The sequence below is a fragment of the Beta vulgaris genome, chromosome 7 (assembly GCF_026745355.1).
Source record: "Beta vulgaris subsp. vulgaris cultivar EL10 chromosome 7, EL10.2, whole genome shotgun sequence".
Taxonomy (NCBI): domain Eukaryota; kingdom Viridiplantae; phylum Streptophyta; class Magnoliopsida; order Caryophyllales; family Amaranthaceae; genus Beta; species Beta vulgaris.
The window spans coordinates 20784148-20805831 of NC_079208.1; the positions used below are offsets into that span (position 1 = coordinate 20784148).

Consider the following 21684-nt stretch of genomic DNA (forward strand, 5'->3'; position numbering starts at 1 on the left):
TCTTGAACAAAAACTTGATTATGGGGAATATGGATGATCGTCCGAGTTACATAGTTTTGAAGTGGAGCTCCCATATTTTGTGTGGATATGCCTATTCAGATACTAGGGAAGCAATTTAGGGTATATAAGATGAGAAATCACAAGGTTTTTATTACTGCTTTTATCGAGGCATGTTGGATAGATATTAAAGTGAATCCTCTTATGGTTCTGATGAGGTTTTTGAGACTGAAATCATGGGAAAGAGTGTAGATTTTATGGTTTCATCATCATCTCAATATGACTAACACAGGAAACTCATAGCATGTTCATACAATAATCTAGTATAGCTATACTTAAATGTGACGGTTACTATAATGATCATACAATATGATAACAGTGAAAGATTCCTTTTATTTTATGCCTCTTTTGTTGTACTCTTTTGTGTTTTCTCTTGAAGAACCAATTTCCCAGATTTTATGCATGTGGATATAATGTTGATGTCTGGTTATTGCACTTGAACTTGTCTACAGCAAAATATTGACAGACACTATCTATCTACAGTGATCACATATCTAGGACTTATGAGTGGGATTACAGATGGATGGACTATCCGCAGCAAGCAAAGAATGTAAGACATCCAAATGATCAATCAGTAGCGACATATGAAGGACATTCAGTATTGCGTACGCTTATTCGTTGCTATTTTTCTCCAGAATCTAGGTGAGTTTGGGCAAACTTTCCCTTTTAAGCTATGTTCCGAACTATCTGTTCTCTTCTCATTGTTATGACCAACTAGAGGATATATCCTTTTTTTTTTTTGCTGAATAGTATAAACGATTTTTTTTATTAAATACCCTTGACAAATTAAAACATTCACAATATACCCTGAATGTTCCAAATATTCATCATATACCACTGACTTTTCGAAAACATTCACCATCTACCCTCGACAAATTAAAAAATTCACAATATACCCTCAATGTTCCAAATATTCATCATAAAGGTCTCGGTGATGGAACGTCTAACCTGCTCGTTTTCTTTATGCAAGTAACCCCACATAAAAATATTAGACAGCCACGTCGTGCACCACCTAGAACTTCTCATAAATCTCTATTACATAAGGGAAGGGAGGAGCAATGGTGTCCTCTTTTGAAATGCCTATTTTGCCCCCCTTCCCTTTCTAAATTACAAAAGGATTGTCAAAATCAAAATCGGCACTCAAGAAAACTACCGAAAATTAATTTACAACACTCACTCACAAATCACTTAAAGAAGAAACTTTACAAATCACTCATACAACTGAGAAAATTACATTATAAAAAATCACGCAAATCAGTCAAATAATCAAGAAATTTTATTAAAACTTAAAATTAACATACAAACTAAAACTAATAACCTAGAACGTCAATACATACAAAAACATTTAAAAAAATTTACTTACAAATCACTATTCTCAAAAACCATTCATAATTAATGTGGGCCATGATAAAGAAATAGAGGTGTATTTGTAGTGAAATCAGAATTTAGAAGTTAGACAAGAAAAAAAATTATTTACTTTTTTTATAGTGTTTTCTATATATAATAAAAAATTTACATATATTTGGAACTATCTTTTTCTATTATATAATTGCGATTAATTATCAAGGTAAAAAGGTTTATGTAAAATATCATTCAAGAATTAAAGTACATCATATCTCTATTATATAAGAGAAGGGGGAGCTATGGTGTTTCCAAACGAAGAGACTATGTTACCCCCTTCCCATTTTAAATTACAAATTCACTTATTAATCAAATGGGGCTTCAAACATAAATACCAAAAATATAATTATAACAATCAGTCACAAACTACTAGTTCTGAAAAAATTGACTTGAAATCAAAGTGTCCACTTTCTTTACAATTTATAAAGTATTGTACTTAATTCAAAAATCAACTAAAAAATTATATTATTAGAAATCATATATAAATTCAATAAAATTTCTATTTTGTTCATAGAATTTAACTTTGAAAAGTAAAAAAAAAAACAAAAAAAATGGTGAGAGACTTAAGTGATAGAAACTAAACCAATCAAATTTTGCAACTAAAAACAATTATACTTCGTATGTCTAATATTCAAATTTTGACTCTTATGTCGAAAAAAATCGAGTTTTCTGTTTCGAAAAAAAATTCAAGTACGCATCGCGTGCAAAAAATTCTAGTCTCACATAGCAAAAGAAAAGATTTCTTTTAGTTTTTGCTCAAAAATGTCTGTATGAGATGGTAGATCGGGAATGGTGGTATTAGTGGAGTACTGCGGAACAACTAAGAAGGCCGGCAATTGCAAGGCAAATTCTTGAAACAACGATACACATGTGTTGATGGATACATCTTTGCCTTAAATGCATTGATGATCTTTTTCTTTCTTGATTGTGATTGGTAAATGTGGAATCTGATTTTTTTGCTCAAAATTAAATTTTGGGTAATTAATTAGATATGTGGTTCTCTAATTTCGGCCATAGTATGATTGAGCTTTAAGTTTTGGGTATTTGTTTTAGGCATTTATTTTTGTTTGTTGATAAAGTATGATACTTTGTTCTTAGTTGTGATTGGCCCAAAGTTGAGGGTCTTTTTGTTGGATTAGATATCTAATTAATAGCATGATTGAGCTTTTTGTTTTGGATTTTTGTTCTAACGATTTAGTTTTGGTTGTTTAATGGTGGTGGTGATCAGGGAATTAAAACACGGCCGTTCTGTAACGGATTTTGGAATTGTCGTTCCGCGACATCCCGTTACGAAACGCCATAATAAAATTCACATACTTCTCGCCGCATTGTCCATCCCTTAACGCGAACTCGCCGCGTTAGAACGCTTTTATCCCCGTTACATCCGTTCTTTTTAAAATTGGCTAAATTCTTTTTATGATTTATTTATATAGTTTATGAAACATGATACTCTATTAGATTTGATTATATTATGTTGTAATAATGCTTCATAAACTAAAAAAAATGCAAATAAGGTTGAAACACATTTATGTGATTTTTTTTATAAAATTCACGCCGCGTTGGCCGCAAAACCTTCTATTTCCCCATTACAAGTCGTTCCCGCGACAACGTGAGCGTTCCCGCGATAATGTGAGTGTTATTGCGACCACGTTTTTTCCCTTGTTACAAGCCGTTCCTACGACAACGTGAGCGTTCCCGCGACTGCGTTTTTCCCCCTTTTTGGTGATATGGATTGGTGGTGGTGGTGATTCAATGAGGCAGGGACGAGCGGAGAGAGTGGCCTGTGGTCTGAGGTGGAGAGGGCTGGGTCGAGATGGAAAGAAGAAGGAAGAGTGTTGTGGAGAAAGAGAGAGAATAAGGGGTCCAATGGGCCCTTGGGTTAATTAGGTATGTTTCTAATATATGCTAAAGGAATTGAGAGGTCTATGATGAGTTTTGAAGACAATGAAAGTACACGGGGAAAAAAAATATATATGTGTATATGGTGAGAAATTTGTTAGGATTTTATATGTAGTTGAAAGTTTTCAAATTGATCCATTAACATTCATAGATAGTTGCTGCGAACTTGCACGATAAAGATAATATAATACCTTCATTAACTAAAAAGTATTCTATCAAAACTAATCAACTTAAATAGTTGAAAAATGAAGTCACAAAATTGAATTATCAAGAAATATCCTTGTTCAAGTTTCAGAAGTGATCTTGAATCAAGAAATATCCTTGTTCTTGTTCGACTATATCATTGGTTTTCATTCGATTCTTGGATTGCATAAGTTCAAGATTCTAATTCATACTTGGTTATTAAGCTTATTGGTATAGTAATCATATCAAGTGGATTGCATAAGTTCAAGATTCTAATTTATACTTGGTTATTAAGCTTATTGGTTTAGTAATCATATCAAGTGGTATCAGTTTTCCAGGGAGGAGAGGAGAGGATAGAAAGGGTCACTTTGATCAAACAAAGATCCAAGGGCTAACTTCGAGTGTTACTTGTTAAAGGCTTGATCTTTTTCTACAAAGATCCAACCTTTTCGTTGCAAAGTAGTACTAACAAGAGTTTAGAGTGGTTTTTACATCTAAGATTTAATCTTTCACGTCCAAGATTCCATTTTTCACGTCCAAGATTCAATCTTTAAGATCAAGAAAGTTGAAACAAGCATAAGAGAGCACATAGCCATGGAGTTCGAGATGGACAAGCTTGCCAAAGCTATGCAAGCCCTCACTAAGTTACAATCCGACTCACAAATCCGACTCAATGAGAACACTACCATGATCAATAGGATTTGTAGTAACATGAATAGGTTGGAGACACGCATGGATGCCATTGCAACTATCATACAAAAGAAACTCGATCCGAATAGTGCCACATTCATAGGCGCCAATTCAGATGAAGATGGAGAAGAACGTGAAGAAAGATCATCCAAGACTATATACAATGATGATCATGGCCTAAAGATGGATGATTACACAGGAGATAGTAATCTAGAAGACTTGTTGGAGTGGATGTGCCAACTTGAGAAGGTGTGTGATTATTGAGGCTTTGATGAAAAGAAAAGATTCAATATTGCCTCCATAAGACTCACGGAATATGCTGGAATTTGGCTTGAGAGTTTGAAAGCACAACGAGCTAAAAAAGGGAAGGAAAAGCTTTCTAGTTTGGCAAAGTTGAAAGAAAAGCTTAAAGAGAAGTTCTTGCCTAGTGACTATGAGCAAAAGCAGTTCCTAAGACTCTCTACTCTAAGCCAAGGCATGCTTAGTGTGCATGAGTGCACGATGGAATTCGACAAACTAGGGCTTATATGTGACATAGAGGAGAAAGAATAGCGGAATATTGCAAGATAACCGCCACATTGCCAAGAAGGTGGAAACTTATCATTCCTTTGAAGATGTGACAAAGTTGGCTAAGAAGTTCGAAGAACATGAGAAGGAAGAGAAGCCTAAGAGTTCATACACACCTAAGTATGATGCTAATGCAAGGCCAAGGCAGTAGCTTCGTACTCAAAGTGGTATGAAGGACCCAAGAACCTCACCTAACCTAAAGAAGACACAAGAGTTGAGAAGCCTAAGGTCCTTGTCCCAAAAGAGAAGTTTGAGGAGATGAGGAAGTGTTTCAAGTGTCAAGGAAGAATGACATATAGTAAGCAATTGTCCTAACAAAAGAGCCCTCACCATGAGACAATACTTAGCTTTGCAAGAAGAAGATGTCTATGAGTTCGATCCTAAAGAGGAGCAAAACCTAGGGGAAGAAAAGGAGGAAGATGCTTTTGATGAGGATGATTCAAGGTTAGTAGGGGTCATAAGGCGCACCTTACATGTCGACCATACACCTAGCACAGAGTAAAGGGAAAATCTTTTCCACACTAGATGCAAGATAGGTGATTATACATGTAATGTGATAATAGATAGTGGTTATTGCATTAATGTTATTGCATCTTAGGTGGTGTCAAAGCTAAGGTTAGCTACAAGGGCACACTCTAGACCATACAAGTTGAGTTAGTTGGATGATAGCATTGGCATGAGAGTCAAGAAACAAGCTTTAATTGCATTCTCTATAGGGGGTTATAAGGATGAATTATGGGGTGATGTCCTACCTATGAGTGCATGTCATCTATTGCTTGAAAGACCATAGCAATTTGATAGAAAGGTCATCCATGAAGGGGACTCTAATGTGTATTATGTGTTGGTTGGCTCCAAAAGGGTACATTCGCACCCTCTAGCCCGTTATTCAGTAGCACCAAAACAACCACCTAAGACACCAAGTTACTTCCTATCTTCAAGGGAGTTCGAACAAGAGGTGGAGGAAGAAGGTTGTGCTTATGCCTTGATTATAAGACATGCTGCCACAAGTGTCAAGACTACTAGCAATGAGAAGCTCGAAGCCTTGATGAAGGAGTTTGAGGATGTGTTTCCAAAGGAGCTACCACAAGGACTACCACCATTGAGAGGCATAGAACATGCCATAGACCTTGTACCTGGTGCCCTTTTGCGTGTGATCCAGTTGCAATGCCAAATTGAGGACTTGATTGACAAGGGATATGTAAGGGAGAGCATGAGTCCATATGCTGTGCTAGCCTTGCTAGTGCCTAAGAAAGATGGCACATGGAGGATGTGCATTGATAGTAGGGCACTAAACAACATCACAGTCAAGTATAGGTTTCTTATGCCTAGATTGGAGGACATGTTGGACGAATTACATGGGGCCTCAATCTTCTATAAGATTGATCTTCGAAGTGGCTACCACCAAATGAGAATTAGAGAAGGTGATGAGTGGATGGTGATGCACTTTGGCTTATGCAATGCACCAAGCTCGTTCATGAGGTTGATGAATGAGGTACTTCGTCCTTTCCTTAACAAGTTTGTGGTTGTTTACTTAGATGATATACTTATCTATAGCCAAAGTGTGGAAGAACACTTGTTGCACTTGCGTAGCTTATTCATGAAGCTTAGAGAGCAACAACTCTATGGTAAGTTGGAGACGTGTGAATTTCTAGTACCTAGAGTGACTTTTTTGGGGTACATTGTTTCACAAGAAGGAGTTCAAGAAGGTGAAGGCTATTTCTTCTTGGCTAGCACCCAAGAATGTCTGTGGTTGTAGAAGCTTTCATGGACTAGCATCATTTTACAGGAGGTTTGTTCGAAACTTTTATCCTATCATGGCACCTATCACAGAGTATTGAAGAAAGAAGAGTTTACTTGGACTTCCTCAGCACATCTGTCGAAGGTAAGCTGTGTTGTGCGCCAGTTTTAGCACTACTTGATTTCCACAAGTTGTTTGAGGTGGAGTGTAATGCAAGTGGTGTAGGAATTTGTGCTATTCTCTTACAAGAGAAACGTCCAATTTCATATTTTAGTAAGAAACTGAGTGGTGCTAAGCTCAATTACTTTAACTATGATAGAGAATTCTATGCTATTGTACGTGCTTTGGATCACTAGTCACACTACTTCAGACCAAAGCCTTTCATACTTCATTCTGATCATGAAGCCTTAAAGTACATCCATGGACAACAGAAAGCTCAACCATAGACATGCTAAATGGGTGGAGTTTCTCCAATCTTTCACATATTCCTCAATACAAGGTAAGTCCAATGTGGTGGCAGATGCACTATCTAGGCGTTCCTACTTGTTGACTATTGTGGATGCACAAGTGTTTAGGTTTGAACACTTGAAGGAGTTATATAAGGAGGATGCTGATTTTGGGGAGAAACTAGCTCATCGAGAGGGTCTATATGTGGTTCATGAGGGTTTCCTATTTAAAGGAAACAAATTGTGTGTGCCTAAGTGTGGAGTGAGAGGTCTACTTGTGAGGGAGGTGCATAGTGGAGGTGTGGCTGGTCATTTTGGAGTGCCAAGAGTAACTTTCATAAGGGTCTCTATACATATTTACCAGTGCCTAACCAACCTTGGGACAGTGTAAGCATGGATTTCATAATAGTGTTGCCTCGTACTCAAAGAGGGAAAGATGCCATAATGGAAGTTGTGGATCGTTTCCCTATGGTGGCTGACTTTGTTCCTATGCATAAGACTAATGATGCAACACATGTAGTGGACTTGTACTTTCGAGAGATCATTAGACTATATGCCATTCCAAGGAGCATTGTGTCTTATAAGGATTCTAAATTTCTAAGTCACTTTTGGAGGTGTTTGTGGCGCATGGTTGGTACTAAGTTGCTCTTTAGTACTAGTCATCACCCTCAAACAACTGAGGTCATCAATCGAACTTTGGGGTCTTTATTAAAAAGGCTTGGTTAGTAAGACACAAAAGGATTGGTCATCAAGCTAGTTCATGCAAAGTTTGCTTATAATAGGGCACACTCATCTATTACATCTCATTCTCCATTTGAGGTAGTTTATGGTGTTAATCCTTTGCTTCCTCTTGAATTTATTGCTGTGTCTTAGCATGATATATATACGGATGCAAAAAAGAGGTTCGAAGCATTCAACTGGACTTCTGAGCAAGTGAAGGCTAGGATTGAGAAGATGAACATCCAATACAAGACAAGAGCTAACAAAGGGTGCAAGCAGCATAGATTCAAAGTTGGTGATCTTGTATGGATACAATTGAGGAAGAAAAGGTTCCCCACCAAAAGGAAGAACAAGCTAATGCCTCGAGCAGATGGTCCATTTGAGGTCATTGGAGTCATTGGAAATAGTGCTTACACGATAGACTTACTAAGTTTGGGAATGTAAGTGCTACCTTCAATGTAGGGGATTTGTCTCCTTACTATGATGATGAGAATTTGAGGGCAAATTCTTTTGTGGAGGGGGAGAATGATGCGGATGCAAAGACAATTGTTCTACATGAGCCTATTGACTTGATCTTTGATACTCTAGGGTTTGAAATCAAGTGAAAGAATCAAGTCTTGGCATGTGTGGTGACTTGGCTAGTGGAAGAAGGCGTGGGAATGGAGTAAAGAAGAATCCTAGTTATGTTAGGATTTATTCTTGCTTGCTACATAGAATCCTAGTTTTGTTAGGATTGCTATGTTATTATATATATATCTAGTAGATAGATTTTATAGTTAATTAGGATAAACATGTGATAAACATGTTAGAACAGCCGTGTGATTAGAGGATAGGATTAGCTTAATTCTTATCTTGTTGTTAGCTTAAATCTTGTCTAGTTTTGTTATGTTTATCTTAGTCGAAATTGTAGCCTATATAAAAGGCGTTCCATTCATTAATAAAACTTAGATTTTGTTTTGTGTTTTAAACATACTTGTGATTATTGTTTTGTTTGAGCGATAAGCTAATCAAACCATTAAAGACTTTTCACGAGTGTTAAGTTTTTAGTGCTAAACATTAATTTGAGGAGTGTTATTAAGAGTGTTTAGATTCTTTTGTTGAAGTTTCAGGAGTGATCTTGAATTAAGAAATATCCTTGTTCTTGTTCGACTATATCATTGGTTCTCACTCGATTCTTGGATTGCATAAGTTCAAGATTCTAATTCATACTTGGTTATTAAGCTTATTAGTTTATTAATCATATCAACTGCACAACCTTCGCGGACTACTAGCTTGACCATCGCATAACATTCGCATACCACCAGCGCCCTGCATGACCTCCAGACGCCAGCCCCCACTGCACGACCACCAACCACCTTCTCTTTCTCTTTCGATCTCCTCCTTTCTTTATGGTTAGTTCGTCAACCATCAGCCACCAGCACCTTCTTTTTCATCAACCTACTACCACGAGAGAGAAGGAAATCGGGTTTTCAGAACGAGCTACCCAAATTTTCCTGATGAGGTGAGCTATAAAACAGGATAGAAAAGATGTTACTTAGAGGAAGGAGGGTGGTCGTGTTCAAGGGATAGAGAAGAAGAGAGGTGAGAAAAGTGGGTTTGCAAAGTAGTTAAAAATATGGATAGATTCGTTTTGGAGCCGGATACATAGGATCTGCAATATCTGGATATGGGTCCCAATTTTTCTTACATGTCGGGTCGAGGGTGGATTCGGATCCAGCCTCTAAACGTATCTAGATCCTTAAAGGATCCGGTGTCCAGATCTATTTTCATCCCAAGCCGCGATCGTGGAAATGATTGAAGTTTCGTGGGTATGGAACAAATACATTCAATGTGGATCGCGTTGCGATTTTTCGCCAGCAAATTTGGTATTATTGTCTTTTTTAGGTGTTTTACTAAATATACCCAATATTATGATAGTAGAATAATAGATTGTCAATTGGTAATGTTTAATAAAAAATTTGTATCTCCTACTTTATCATACTACTATTTTCAGCGTATTTATTATTTTAAAATAAGAGTTGTTTTTTCTCGTCTAAACCACTATAGATCCTAGGATTGTTGTTTGCTTCCTCTTCTTTCTATGTGTTTCTTTTTATGTCAATTTATGCCATTACGAGGGTTGGTGTAGGGAGCAATGGGTAGCATAAATATCTTTGAAAATAAGTATGAAAAGTAGATTCTTGATACGATAAATACAGGCGATGCACACTTCCCACAGTTCGTTAGGCCAAAATTTGGACTTATTTAATTCCACCGGTTTGAAGTGGTTATATTCAATTCTCCAAAGTCAAAAAGACAATATAGGCGAACCAAATTGATTTGCCCGTTTTTCTAACCATGGATATCAGAGAGAAAAATGATACATCTATAATTTCTATATAAAATATGAATGCAATTAAATTAATACGTGCTATATATATATATATATAAAATAACGAACTAAAAATTTAATATGCTTTAATTATTTCTCCTATTAATTTTCCTTTTCTTTTATATTGTTTACATTCCTACTTTTACTCCGTACATTACAGATGATACAGTATTTGTATATGTCTAGTTTAGCATTTTCTTTTAAGGAGCTGGGTTCATTGGGAAAGCTTGGTTAAAACATCGTATTCATTTTGCTATTATCATATACTTCATTCTAAAATAAGTGAAACATTTCTCTCAAAAAGCTCACATAAAAGTGAGAAATGTTTCACTTATTTCATAACGAAAGAAGTATATGTTTTCCTTTTGTCAAAGTTTTCCTGTGTTCAATTATGGTAAAATTCTATGTAGACATTATATTTTGACTTGCATAATTTGACATTGAAATTTGCCTTCCACATTACTGATATTGGTTAGACATGTGAAATTGTGAATATTGGCATTGTCACACGCATCTGACATGTAAATATTGGCATTCTCTTTTCAGTGTTGGACAGAAGTACATCTACACAGGTTCAAATGATGGCAGTGTGTATATATACGATTTGGTACGTCATTTAACTATCATCTTGGCCCTATTTTATAAGTTGCTCCCTGGTAACCTTATTGACTTGGCTGAGATAACTTGGGTGAAGTGAACAGGTTCGAATAATGGCAGTGTGTATAAATGAACATGCAGCAAAATTTTAATGACGATAGTTACCTGGTCGAATAAATTAGAATGGCTCAATTAACTTCCCATGCCTCCTGTTTCTAGTGAAGCTATGAGCAATCAACTTATATAAATTCAAGGGTCGGATGAAAATAGTCTCTCTACATTACTTGGGGTTAAGCTACATACTTTTAACCCTCACTTATCAGTGTAGGTAAAATCTCATTAGAGGGATTGTCATTATGGTGTACATTGTAGGAAAAATGTTCAATGTGATAGTAAAGAGTCTCTTGTGTACCAGTCCAGCAGAGGCACCTTACTGGGAGCTTTTATGGTGTTGAGAACATTTTATTCTGATATTGAATGGCGAATAATACAGTAATGATTTTGCGTGCACTGTTTTGTTTCTGGGGTTTAGGATTTATGTCAACCTTGCCTACTTTTCTGGAAAAAACCAACTATAAATATCCTACAAGTCTTTTTTCATTTCTCGAGAGAGGCGAACCTCCTTCTTCTTCCTCGTGCAAGTGAGTAGTTAGTAGGTCAATCCGCTCTTAGCCTTTGCTTTCGCCCCCCCATTCGTGAACCAGCTCTTTGCTTGTGTTGAAGAAAAGGAAACCCCAACGACCAAGTACTCCATAGAAAAGCATTTCTTTAAAAATGAAACAAACCTCATTCTCTTGTTCCCTCCCGAAAAACAGCAGGTCTCCTCTTTGCTTAGCCGTGGGCCATCCAGGATCACTCAGCTCGTCGTGAATTAAGGAATGCGCCAATTCAGGAATTTCCGAATGTAAAATCATGCAATACTTGGTATTCTCTTCAATCGGAGAAGAAAGTCTATTTCGTACACCTGTCTATGGACGGAGTAAAAAGTGGAGTCTTGGTCAGAGCAAGTTGCCCTATTTTATTACTAGACATAATGGGGAGACTGGTCGTAGATTCAAATCCTACTTGGGGAGAATCTATAGTTCTCAACTACTCTACTGATCCAAAAGATGTGGAGTTTTAACTCTGGGTTACGCTGCTTGATAATCCGATCGAAAAGAAATCAGTGGGGCCATGCCGGTACGACTCCCAAAAATTCTGGTTCCGGCCACCCATCCATATTTTTTCCTTCCCTCTGGCACAGGAAGGGGCACTGTTAAAGCGGACACTCTTTCACGTACTGAGAGAGTGTCCGCAAGGCAGGCCGCATAAACATCCATAAGCCCGAAGAGATGAATAAGCTGGTGGGTGGAGCACCATGTAGGATTTCATAGGAAGATCTGTGATCTAGAAGTGGTGTAGGTTGGTTATTGATAACAATAACAGCCGTATGAAAAGCTTCTGAATGATATTTATAAAGTTTCAGTTCCAGGTAACCTTTTAATGGTGGTAGTAGTAAATGAATTGTCCTTAACAATATGGTGGTCTATTGCTCACTCTTCACAGGTTGCCTAATCTTCTAACAATATGGTGGTCTAAAAGATTAGGCAATTTACTACTAACTTGTTGCCTAACAATATGGTGGTCTAAAAGATTAGGCAACTCCTTAACAATATGGTGGTCTATTGTTCACTCTTCACAGGTAACCGGAGTAGTAGTAGCAAAGCTCGACCATCATATGTCTGCTGTGAGAGACTGCAGTTGGCACCCTAGTTACCCAATGATTGTTAGCTCATCTTGGGACGGGAGTGTTGCAAAGTGGGAGTTTCCTGGAAGTGATGAAATGCCTGCAACTTCGAGGGGCGAAAGAGGAGAATGGAGAGGTTACATGTGATTGAAAGTTCCATCAGTGCTCATCGTTCATCTGATTTATAGTGCTATACCCATCTCTTGTTCAACATAAAGTACACAAATATTCGTGAGTTATAAATTGTGTAAAGAAAGATGCTTGATTCCTTGAACGTAAGACACACCAAATAAGATGATTATGGTATGATTCCAGCTTCTTGTAGTATAATCCTCATGATTTCATGTATATTGTAAATGAGTATTTATTGCAATAGTATTATCTTTTGTGAGTGGAGGTTTTCGGTGGCCATCCTTTGAAGACAATGGTCATCGAAAACACTAGTTATTCTTGATTTACATGTTGGTTTGAGTGCACGCCTAATCTAGTCATCGAAAACACTAGTTATTGTTGAGTGCGCACCTAATTCTATGCTTCAGATATAGATAGAATCCATCTTTCCTACCTTCTTTCTATTCTCTCTTTTTAAAATTGATCATATCAGATCACATGTTCAATATTCAAATTCTAACGTTAATTTATATGGGGAATTTAGATATTTCTATTACATACGTCTAAGGGGAGTTATAGTATCCCTCTTTGAAAATATTTTTTAACCCTTCATTCAATAAAAAACGTGACTTATTAAAATTTCGAGCTTTTTATCAATTATAGTCCTTAATTTAAAATTTGTATATGAAAGGAAGTTCAAAGTAGCTAAAATGAACTTTTATAAAAATATATGTAGTGAAAGAAAAAATTTATGATTGAAGACCAAACTAACATATTGAAGCAATTTTCAAATCAATACAAAATCAAAGACAAAATTTTAATTTTATCTAAATTTTGAAATAAAATAACAATACCAACATCCATTAGTAAGTAATAAAAATAACAAGAAAATAACTTCTTTATCAAGTAATTTTTATATTTTGTATTTACACCACATAATATTTAATAAAAATTAATGATGATTATAAATTACACTCCTTTAAAATTACATTTAGATGAAATTTAATAATAATTGCCAAAATAATTCACGCACGCATCGCGTCCAGAAAAAAATATATAATCCAAGTTAAGAACATGTTATGTTATCGTATGACTTTGACTTTTCCACACCATTAAATTATACATACTAAAAATAAAATAAAAATAAGTGTGTTAAGACTTGAATACATAATTTCTCAGTTGAAACACATATGCACTAACCAAATAATCTATAATCTCATCTAAGTCTAGGGTTGTTTAGAGTGCGGTCCGGACCGCATCAAACCGCAACCCAAATCGTTTTTTCGCGGTTTGGATTAGTTTGCGGTTTTTAAATTGCGGTTTGGGTTATGATTTACCGCAAACCGCGGTTTGTGGTTTGGGTTGAGATTTAATTTTTGTAAACCAAAACCGCACCGCAAACGGCAATTTTATATATTTTTGTTTTAAAAAAAAAAATTAAATGCACTTGACAAGGTAGCATACAAGTATAAAATCGCACCGCAAACGGCAATTTTATATGTTTTTGTTTTAAAAAAAAAAATTAAATGCACTTGACAAGGTAGCATACAAGTATAAAACTGAAAAAAAGAAGTTTGAGGTAAAGAACTTTAACACTTTTGATAAATCATTATTTATGTTTAATTATGAAATCAACTTCATATTTATTTAGACTCGTATGAACAATTTTTTTTCACTCTTAGATTACAAAATTAATATCGCGGAGGAAAAAATGGTTAAACCGCAAACCGTTTTGTGCAGTTCGTTTTGAGTTGGTTTGGGCAAAAATGCGGTGCGTTTTGGGTTGAAAAAATATGAAACCGTATATTTGCGGTTTGGGTTGGGTTACATCCCAAACCGCACGAACTCAAACCGCGAACACTCCTATGTAAGTCTGTAGGAAAGAAAATACAAAGATAATATAATATTTTTGTTTTTAAAACAGTTAAATACAAATACATATATTAGTATTCATTAATCTAAAGCTAATAATAGTGTATCCTACCTTTCAATATTCTTATACTAGAATTTTTTGCACACGATGCGTGCTTGAATTTTTTTCGAAACATAAACTCGATTTTCTTCGGCATAAGAGTTAAAATTTGACATTAGACATACGAAGTATAATTGTATTTAGTTTCAAATTTGATTGGTTTAGTTTATGTCACTTAAGTCTCCCACCATTTTTTTTTTTAACTTTTCAAAGTTGAATTCTATGAACAAAATAGAAATTTTATTGAATTTATTTATGATTTCTAATATTATGATTTTTAAGTCGATTTTTGAATTAAGTACAGTACTTCATAAATTGTAAAGAAAGTGGACACTTTGATTTCAAATCATTTTTTTCATAGGTTATAGTTTGTAAGCGAATTTTTAACTTTTTGTAAAGTTTCCTCATTTTAGTGATTTGCATAACGTAAATTATGCAATTTTATGATTTTAGTTGACTTGTGAGTGATTGTTATAATTATATTACTGGTATTTTTGTTTGAAGCCCCCTTTGATTTGTAAGGGAATTTGTAATTTAGAATGGGAAGGGGGTAACATAATCTCTTCATTCGAGAGCACCATAGCTCCACCCTTCCCTTATATAATAGAGATATGTTGTACTTTAATTCTTGAATGATATTTTACATAAATCTTTTTACCTTGATAATTAATCGCTATTATATAATAGAAAAAGATAGGTCCAAATATATGTAGAAGTTTCATTATATATAGGAAACACTATAAAAAAGTAAATAATTTGTTTCCTTGTCTAACTTCTAAATTCTGATTTGACTACGAATGCACCTCTATTTTTTATCATGACCCACCATTAATTGTGAATGGTACTTGAGAATAGTGATTTGTAAGTAAATTTTTGTAAATGCTTTTGTCTGTATTGACGTTCTAGGTTATTAGTTTTAGTTTGTATGTTAATTTTAAGTTTTAATAAAGTTTCTTGATTATTTGAGTGATTTGCGTGATTTTTATAACGTGATTTTCTCAATTGTATGACTGATTTGTAAAGTTTCTTCTTATAAGTGATTTGTGAGTGATTTATGAGTGAGTGTTTTAAATTAATTTTCGGTAGTTTATTTTCTTTGATTGCCAATTTTGATTTTGACATTCCTTTTGTAATTTAGAAAACGAAGGGGGGCAAAATAGGCATTTCAAAAAAGGAGACCATTGCTTCCCCCTTCCCTTATATAATAGAGATTAGAAAAAAAACCTTTTAAACTTTTATAACCTCCCAATTAACATCATTACAGTAGTTAATTGCATATGTTATATACTTACATATAACTGAAATTTCAAAAACAAGATTTTATAACTTGTAGTTAATTATACATTTATATACTCTCTTGAAAAGTCAAGTGTTATTTTGATCAATAATTAAAATTTAAAAGGAACTAGATGTTATTTACGAGCACACTCCAGTTAAATGATTTATTTAGCATTTCATATTCACATTGGTAAGTGATTTGGGCCATCGCACGAGTCAACAACTAGTTGCATCTTTATATGTGGAAATAATTATTACTTCATATGTGCTTTAATATACTTTCTATTTGCTTTTTTCAAAGTCTAATCTTGTTATCTCAATCATAAATTCTCACCAAAATACGACAAAGTATATGAGAATTTGTTGGATTTATCTCAATATATGTATTAAAAAAAAATATATATATTCTTTTGTAGTTTTTGCATTAATGTATAATCATTAATGCATGCATAATCATAGATGTGTTTAGAACACAAGAAAAATAGGTGAAGAGTCTCTCACGAGAAGAAGGGAGTATATTCCCAACAGTGGATTTGTGTTTGATTAAATATTTGTGTTAGTGCCAAAATAGTTGACAAACTATTCCAGCGGTTTTGTAGGAGATCTTTTACTTTTAATGTATACTCCTTCTGTTTTATAAAAATTTTCCTTGTTACCGTTCCTACAGATATTAAGGAGGATCTATTTGTGTGGGGTGTGGGGTTGGTAAAGTACGAGAGAGAAAGGGGTTAAGATAAATAAAAAAATAAAAAGGAGTTAAAGTAGGAGAGAGAAATGAAGTAAAATTGAATTAATAATGTAATGATAGACCATATGATAGGAATATGTGAGGGTAAAAAGAAAAAAAAATTCCAAATAAGGAATAAAGTAAAAGAGAGAATATCTTTTGAAACACACTTAAACGAAAAGAGGGAAGATCTTTAGGAAACGGAGAGAGTAATTAGGTACCGACTTAAGCTCAATATTAAAATGACATTGGATCACGTTTTTTTCATACAATCACTAATTTAATCTATTCCAAGACCAAAATAATCTATTTGTTGACTAGTTTAAACCATTTGTGTAACAGCTGGTAAATAATAAAGGATTAGTATATTACTAAGTAACTAAAATCGTGAAATTTAAATGTGATCGTACGTAGGTATTACGTATGATAAGTTGTGTGTAAAAATAATTTGTGCTTGTGTGTAATTAGGGCTTAGAGGGAATTATATAAAGATAATTATATTATCAAGTTACGTGTGAACACTTAGGATCGATATATTATTTTAAGAAGTTGAGGACTATTGGAAGATAGAAATTTTGTTAAACTATTATGCAAATTAACGGTTACGCTTAATAGAATGAACTTTAGAATTCCATTTAGGGTATGAGGTTAGGTATATCAAGTAAATTTTATGATAAGGATTATAATAAGAACAATTGTAGGGTCTTAGAATACTAACATATGGTATATTATAAGATTTGGAGTCATATTAAGACAAATGAGAAGAGCTGGAAAATTCTGAAATGCACCTAGTAGAATGGAGCCCCATTAAACCACTTAATTGTGTCGATCAAGGCTGGGATTATACACCTATACCTCCCTCACATACACCTCCATACTTCACATAATTTTCATCACTTAATTCCCACAAAAACCCACTGCCCAAAACTCTTTCTCTCTCTTCCCCTTACACGCCATTTCTGGCGGTACAAGCAGAGGAGGATACTGCTTGTGTTTTCTCGAAATTTTCCTCAATAACTCTAGCATGCAAGACCTGATCTTCATTATATACATATAGGAGCATACTGGGTAGCCAAGAAATCATTCGTTCAAGGTCAAGAAGCTCAAGAAAAATAGACATCTTCCTCAACCAGAAAAACAGTAGGTATGTTGATTTGTTTGGGTAAATTGAAGTACTTTCCCTAAGTCAATCTTTATGAATTTTTGTGTGGATATAAATAGGTGTTTAAGGATTCCAAGGAGGTAAAAATCTCGTCCAAAGGAGAAGGAGAAGTCGGATTATTGCTGTTAGAAGTGAAGGTACACATAAAACACTCCATTTGGAAACCTAGTTTATACAAAATTTGGTAAAATTATTGAGAACGATTTTAAGGAGGATTTTCTTGGTTTTAGGTGATTAATATCTACTTTATATTAGTCTTAGATAAGGATTAATCATTGCATGTTAATAAATCAAGTGGAAAATTATGTTCTTTCACTACACTAGAACTAGTTATTTGATTTTTGTTGTTTTTCATGAAATTTTGTGTGTGATTGGAATTTGAAGCATTTTGGGAAGATGTTGGTTGATGAAACAGTAGGTTAAGTGATGATTAAGAGGTTGCATGTGTAGGTATTCATGAGGAAAAAAGTACATCTTATTTGATAGTTGATTTTTACAATCAAAGATGACTAAACTACCTTAATTTTCTATGTTCTTATGAAATTATGTTTAGTAAATGACAAGTAGAAGTTTTAAAGGAGTATTTCAAAGGTTTTTATCACTAAGCTATTGTATTTTAGTATGAGAACTTGTTTAAAGTTCTTTCTCATTCAATAACACATCAAAGTAGGAAAATTTCACCTTTAAAACCGCATTTAGAACGAATGAACGTATGTTAGTTTTGTTTGAGAATTTGAATGAATAATTTTCTTTACGAATGATGGAAGTTCCAGTAGGTTTATGTTTGAGGAACTTAGATTATTAAGTTGATATTCAAATTGGGATTCAAACTAAATACATCCTTATTTTCGGAATCTAAAACACTCTTTTTACTTAAGATAACTCAAGTTCTTTACTAGAGGGACCATGTGATCGGATCTTGATTTTTACTAAGAATTGTTGCACCTCCAAACTATCACTTAACTACTGTCATAACCATCTTCAACCATTCTTATTAAAGTAATAAACAGTTTTCTTTTAATCACCGAACATTGGTGACTTGTTTCGAAATTGTGATAAATGGTTTTGAACTCTTTTGCGTATAGAAGAGGAATGTGTGTATGTGTAAGGACATGTCCTATTAAAGCTTGCAAGCGAGTAAAAAGTAGGAGTTTAACTCCGAATTGTGTGGAGGTTTGCACTTAGGTGCACCTCAATGTGTGAACTCTTCTTCTTACGCATAACTAGGGAAACCGTTTTGACTTTGTGTGTGTATTGAGAAGTTTGTGATTATCTTTTAAAAATTAAATTGTGGAAATTCATGATGAGATGGTGTTTTTAAAACATGGATTTTGCAAAGTAAATTTGGATTGCGAATACATTTTATTCTCAACCACCATAATTATCTTTGGGTTGATATGTGTACCAGCGTAAGCTGATTTTTTTCTTTTTGTTCTATGAACCTGTCCTGGTGGGGGCAGATTTTTGTGCAGGAAATAGCAAACTAAGGTAATCCGAGGGAAGAGCGAATATGAAGTCATGTCCCTACTATCATAGCAGATGCAAGCTTGAACATGATCACCTTTTGCGATTTACTTCTGTTATGAATACTGTTTAACTTATGATTAAAATCTTATTTTGGTTTGTAATAACTAACCTAATTTCATTGGTGATGAATGTTTAATTTAAGTGTAGCTCGTAGAGTCAACTCAACCATATTAATGGGTTGACTCCAGCAGGTGACAGCCTCCGTAACGTTTGATTATGATTTTGCTTCCACCATTGCTAGAAGTATAGTTTTAACTAATATTTAACATAAGCTAGGACGGGGGCTGTTACAATTTGGTAAGGTTGTTATGATGTAGTTTGAAATTCAAAGAGAAACACAAGCAAGAAAAAGAAAAGGGACGACTAGGTTGGTGCAAGACGTCTAGGGATAGAGTTGGGTTACAGTAAGATGTAATTTAATCTATTTTGTAACTAATTAAATCTATTCCAAGACCAAATTAATCTATTTATTGACTAGTTTAAACCATTTGGTAAGGTTGTTATGCTGTAGTTTGAAATTCAAAGAGAAACAAAAGCAAGAAAAAGAAAAGGGAGGACTATGTTGGTGCAAGATGTCTAGGGATAGAATTCGGTTAGAGTAAGATGGAATAGACTTATAGGAGAATATAAGTTTGGATTTGTTTATTTTAAAATAAGACCGCCAACTCTAATAATTTATGTTGTTCAAATTTCTTATTGTCAAAGTTGTGAGTTAATACACGAAATCATTACATCATTATAAGAGAATAGAATACAATTTGTAGAATCTCTATATGATCAATAATTCTAGATGGAAAAAGTAATTCAACACTATATACCAAATTATTTGTTACGTAATACGTTAGTTTGAGTTATTTTAATTAACAGATGCTTGGTCCCCTAGAAAAAATAAATAACAAATGCTTGGTTGGTAAACTCTTAAAGAGTAATATCCGAAATTTAGGATCGTGTCATATTTTTATCAGTATTTTTCTGGAGTTTCTTATCATATACCAAGCTAGGTTTCGACCCTTGCATAATGCACGATAACTTTTTAGTATAATAAGAATGTTTATATATCCACTATATCGACAATATATAAACGATTTTTATATCTACTCAATCAAAAACTTTTTGTTTAAAAAATACACCTTTATATTTATTATAAAGAAGTTTAACAGATACATGATACGTATATGTTTTGAAAGACTTTTTGTAAAGCGATGGGATTAAGCCCTGCCTATCCCCAGGGTACGGATTTTGTGAGCTTTAGGCATTCGACCGCCATTCTTTCAAATATAATTCTCACTTTGCCTTTTGTTGTTTTGCAGTCATAGCCCGTCAAGAACTCGTCGAAGAGATGCAGAAGCGACTGAGAGAGTACAGGAGCAACTTCGACAGAAGGTGTCGAAGGGAGATATGCGGGTGCCTCGACCCCCAAAGGCAACGTATTGCTTATTCTTGCTTCATTGTTCTTTGCTATGCTTCCTTTGCTGACTCGTTCTCTTTGCAGGATCCTTCGAAGAGGCCTAAGATCCGCCATCCTACCGCTTCTACCATCGTCACCCCTCGAGGGCGGGTGAGAGGAGAGAAGTTGCTAAGGAGGATGCTCCGAGATCGAAGGGGAGGTCTGTTGAGTAGCAAGAGGCAGGTAAGATATGTCTCTCTCGAGGGGATGACTCTCCAGCTCCTAAGAAGAGAAAGACTTCGAATCCGAAGCCTGACAACCGGGTTTTTACTGAAAAGACCGCTATCCAGAAGGCCGCTCTTTTCGATTCGGTGGTGAAACGCTTCATCTCGAGGCCAGACATAAAAGCCATACGTGAAATTTCTGAGGAAGAGGAAGTCGAACAGCTTCATTCTTCCTAGATTGGTGAAAGTTAACATTTTTATGTTGTTGATTTTTCTATGCGATCTGGGACTAATTTTTTTTCTTCTTTCAACACTCGATTTAGATGGTTGTGATGAGCCATCGTCACACTGCAGGCTTCCACAAGCTTCGAGATGGGTTGAAAGCTCAAAATGAGCTAGCCACTGAACGATGTCTGGAGATCGAGCAGCTCAAAAAGGACTTCAAGGTGGAGAGAAAGTTATGGGCTGAAGAGAAGGCCGCCTTGGAGAAGAAACTCTAGGACACTGTGAGCCAACTGGACATCATTACCTAAGCCTTGAGTGGATTTTAGGATGATGGTGAAGAGGAAGTCCCTGAGACCTCGGGTAGCGAGACCTCGAGCAGCTCTGCTTAGTTTTTGTAATTAGTGGGTCCTCCACCTTTTTGCTTCTTTTGGCTGTATTTACCTAAGCCTTGATTGGCTTTTAGGATGTAACCTTTTTACTTGAATAAAATAGATTCTTTTGGACCATCTTCTCTTGATTTGTTCTTTTACATCCGGTCACTCGATATGCGGTATGCTCGAGACATAGAGTCCCTTCGAGGAGCTTTGGCACCCCTTTTTGGGCCATAGCTCATGCAGGCGCGTCGCGCGTGATGCGCTCTTCTGGACATTGACACGTGGATCCCATTATAGGATTG

General features: G+C 35.1%; 1 protein-coding gene and 1 long non-coding RNA gene across 5 annotated transcripts in view; both read left to right on the plus strand.

Annotated features, from left to right (window-relative positions):
• The window catches only part of LOC104899253 (LEC14B protein), a 34034-nt gene extending 21181 nt beyond the window's left edge, over positions 1–12853 (plus strand). For all 4 annotated transcript variants that reach the window (XM_019250875.3, XM_010686405.4, XM_010686406.4 and 1 more), the window contains 3 exons: positions 541–699; positions 10619–10679; positions 12351–12853. In XM_019250875.3, coding sequence (XP_019106420.1) covers positions 541–699; positions 10619–10679; positions 12351–12542 — 412 coding nt within the window. In that variant the 3' untranslated portion in view covers positions 12543–12853. The remainder of the gene's footprint in view (positions 1–540; positions 700–10618; positions 10680–12350) is intronic.
• A 4400-nt stretch (positions 12854–17253) lies between these two features.
• Positions 17254–19392, plus strand: LOC125492051 (uncharacterized). The gene is made up of 3 exons (XR_007268501.2): positions 17254–17627; positions 17705–17782; positions 19106–19392. It is a non-coding gene; the product is annotated as an uncharacterized LOC125492051 (long non-coding RNA).
• Positions 19393–21684: the final 2292 nt, after the last annotated feature.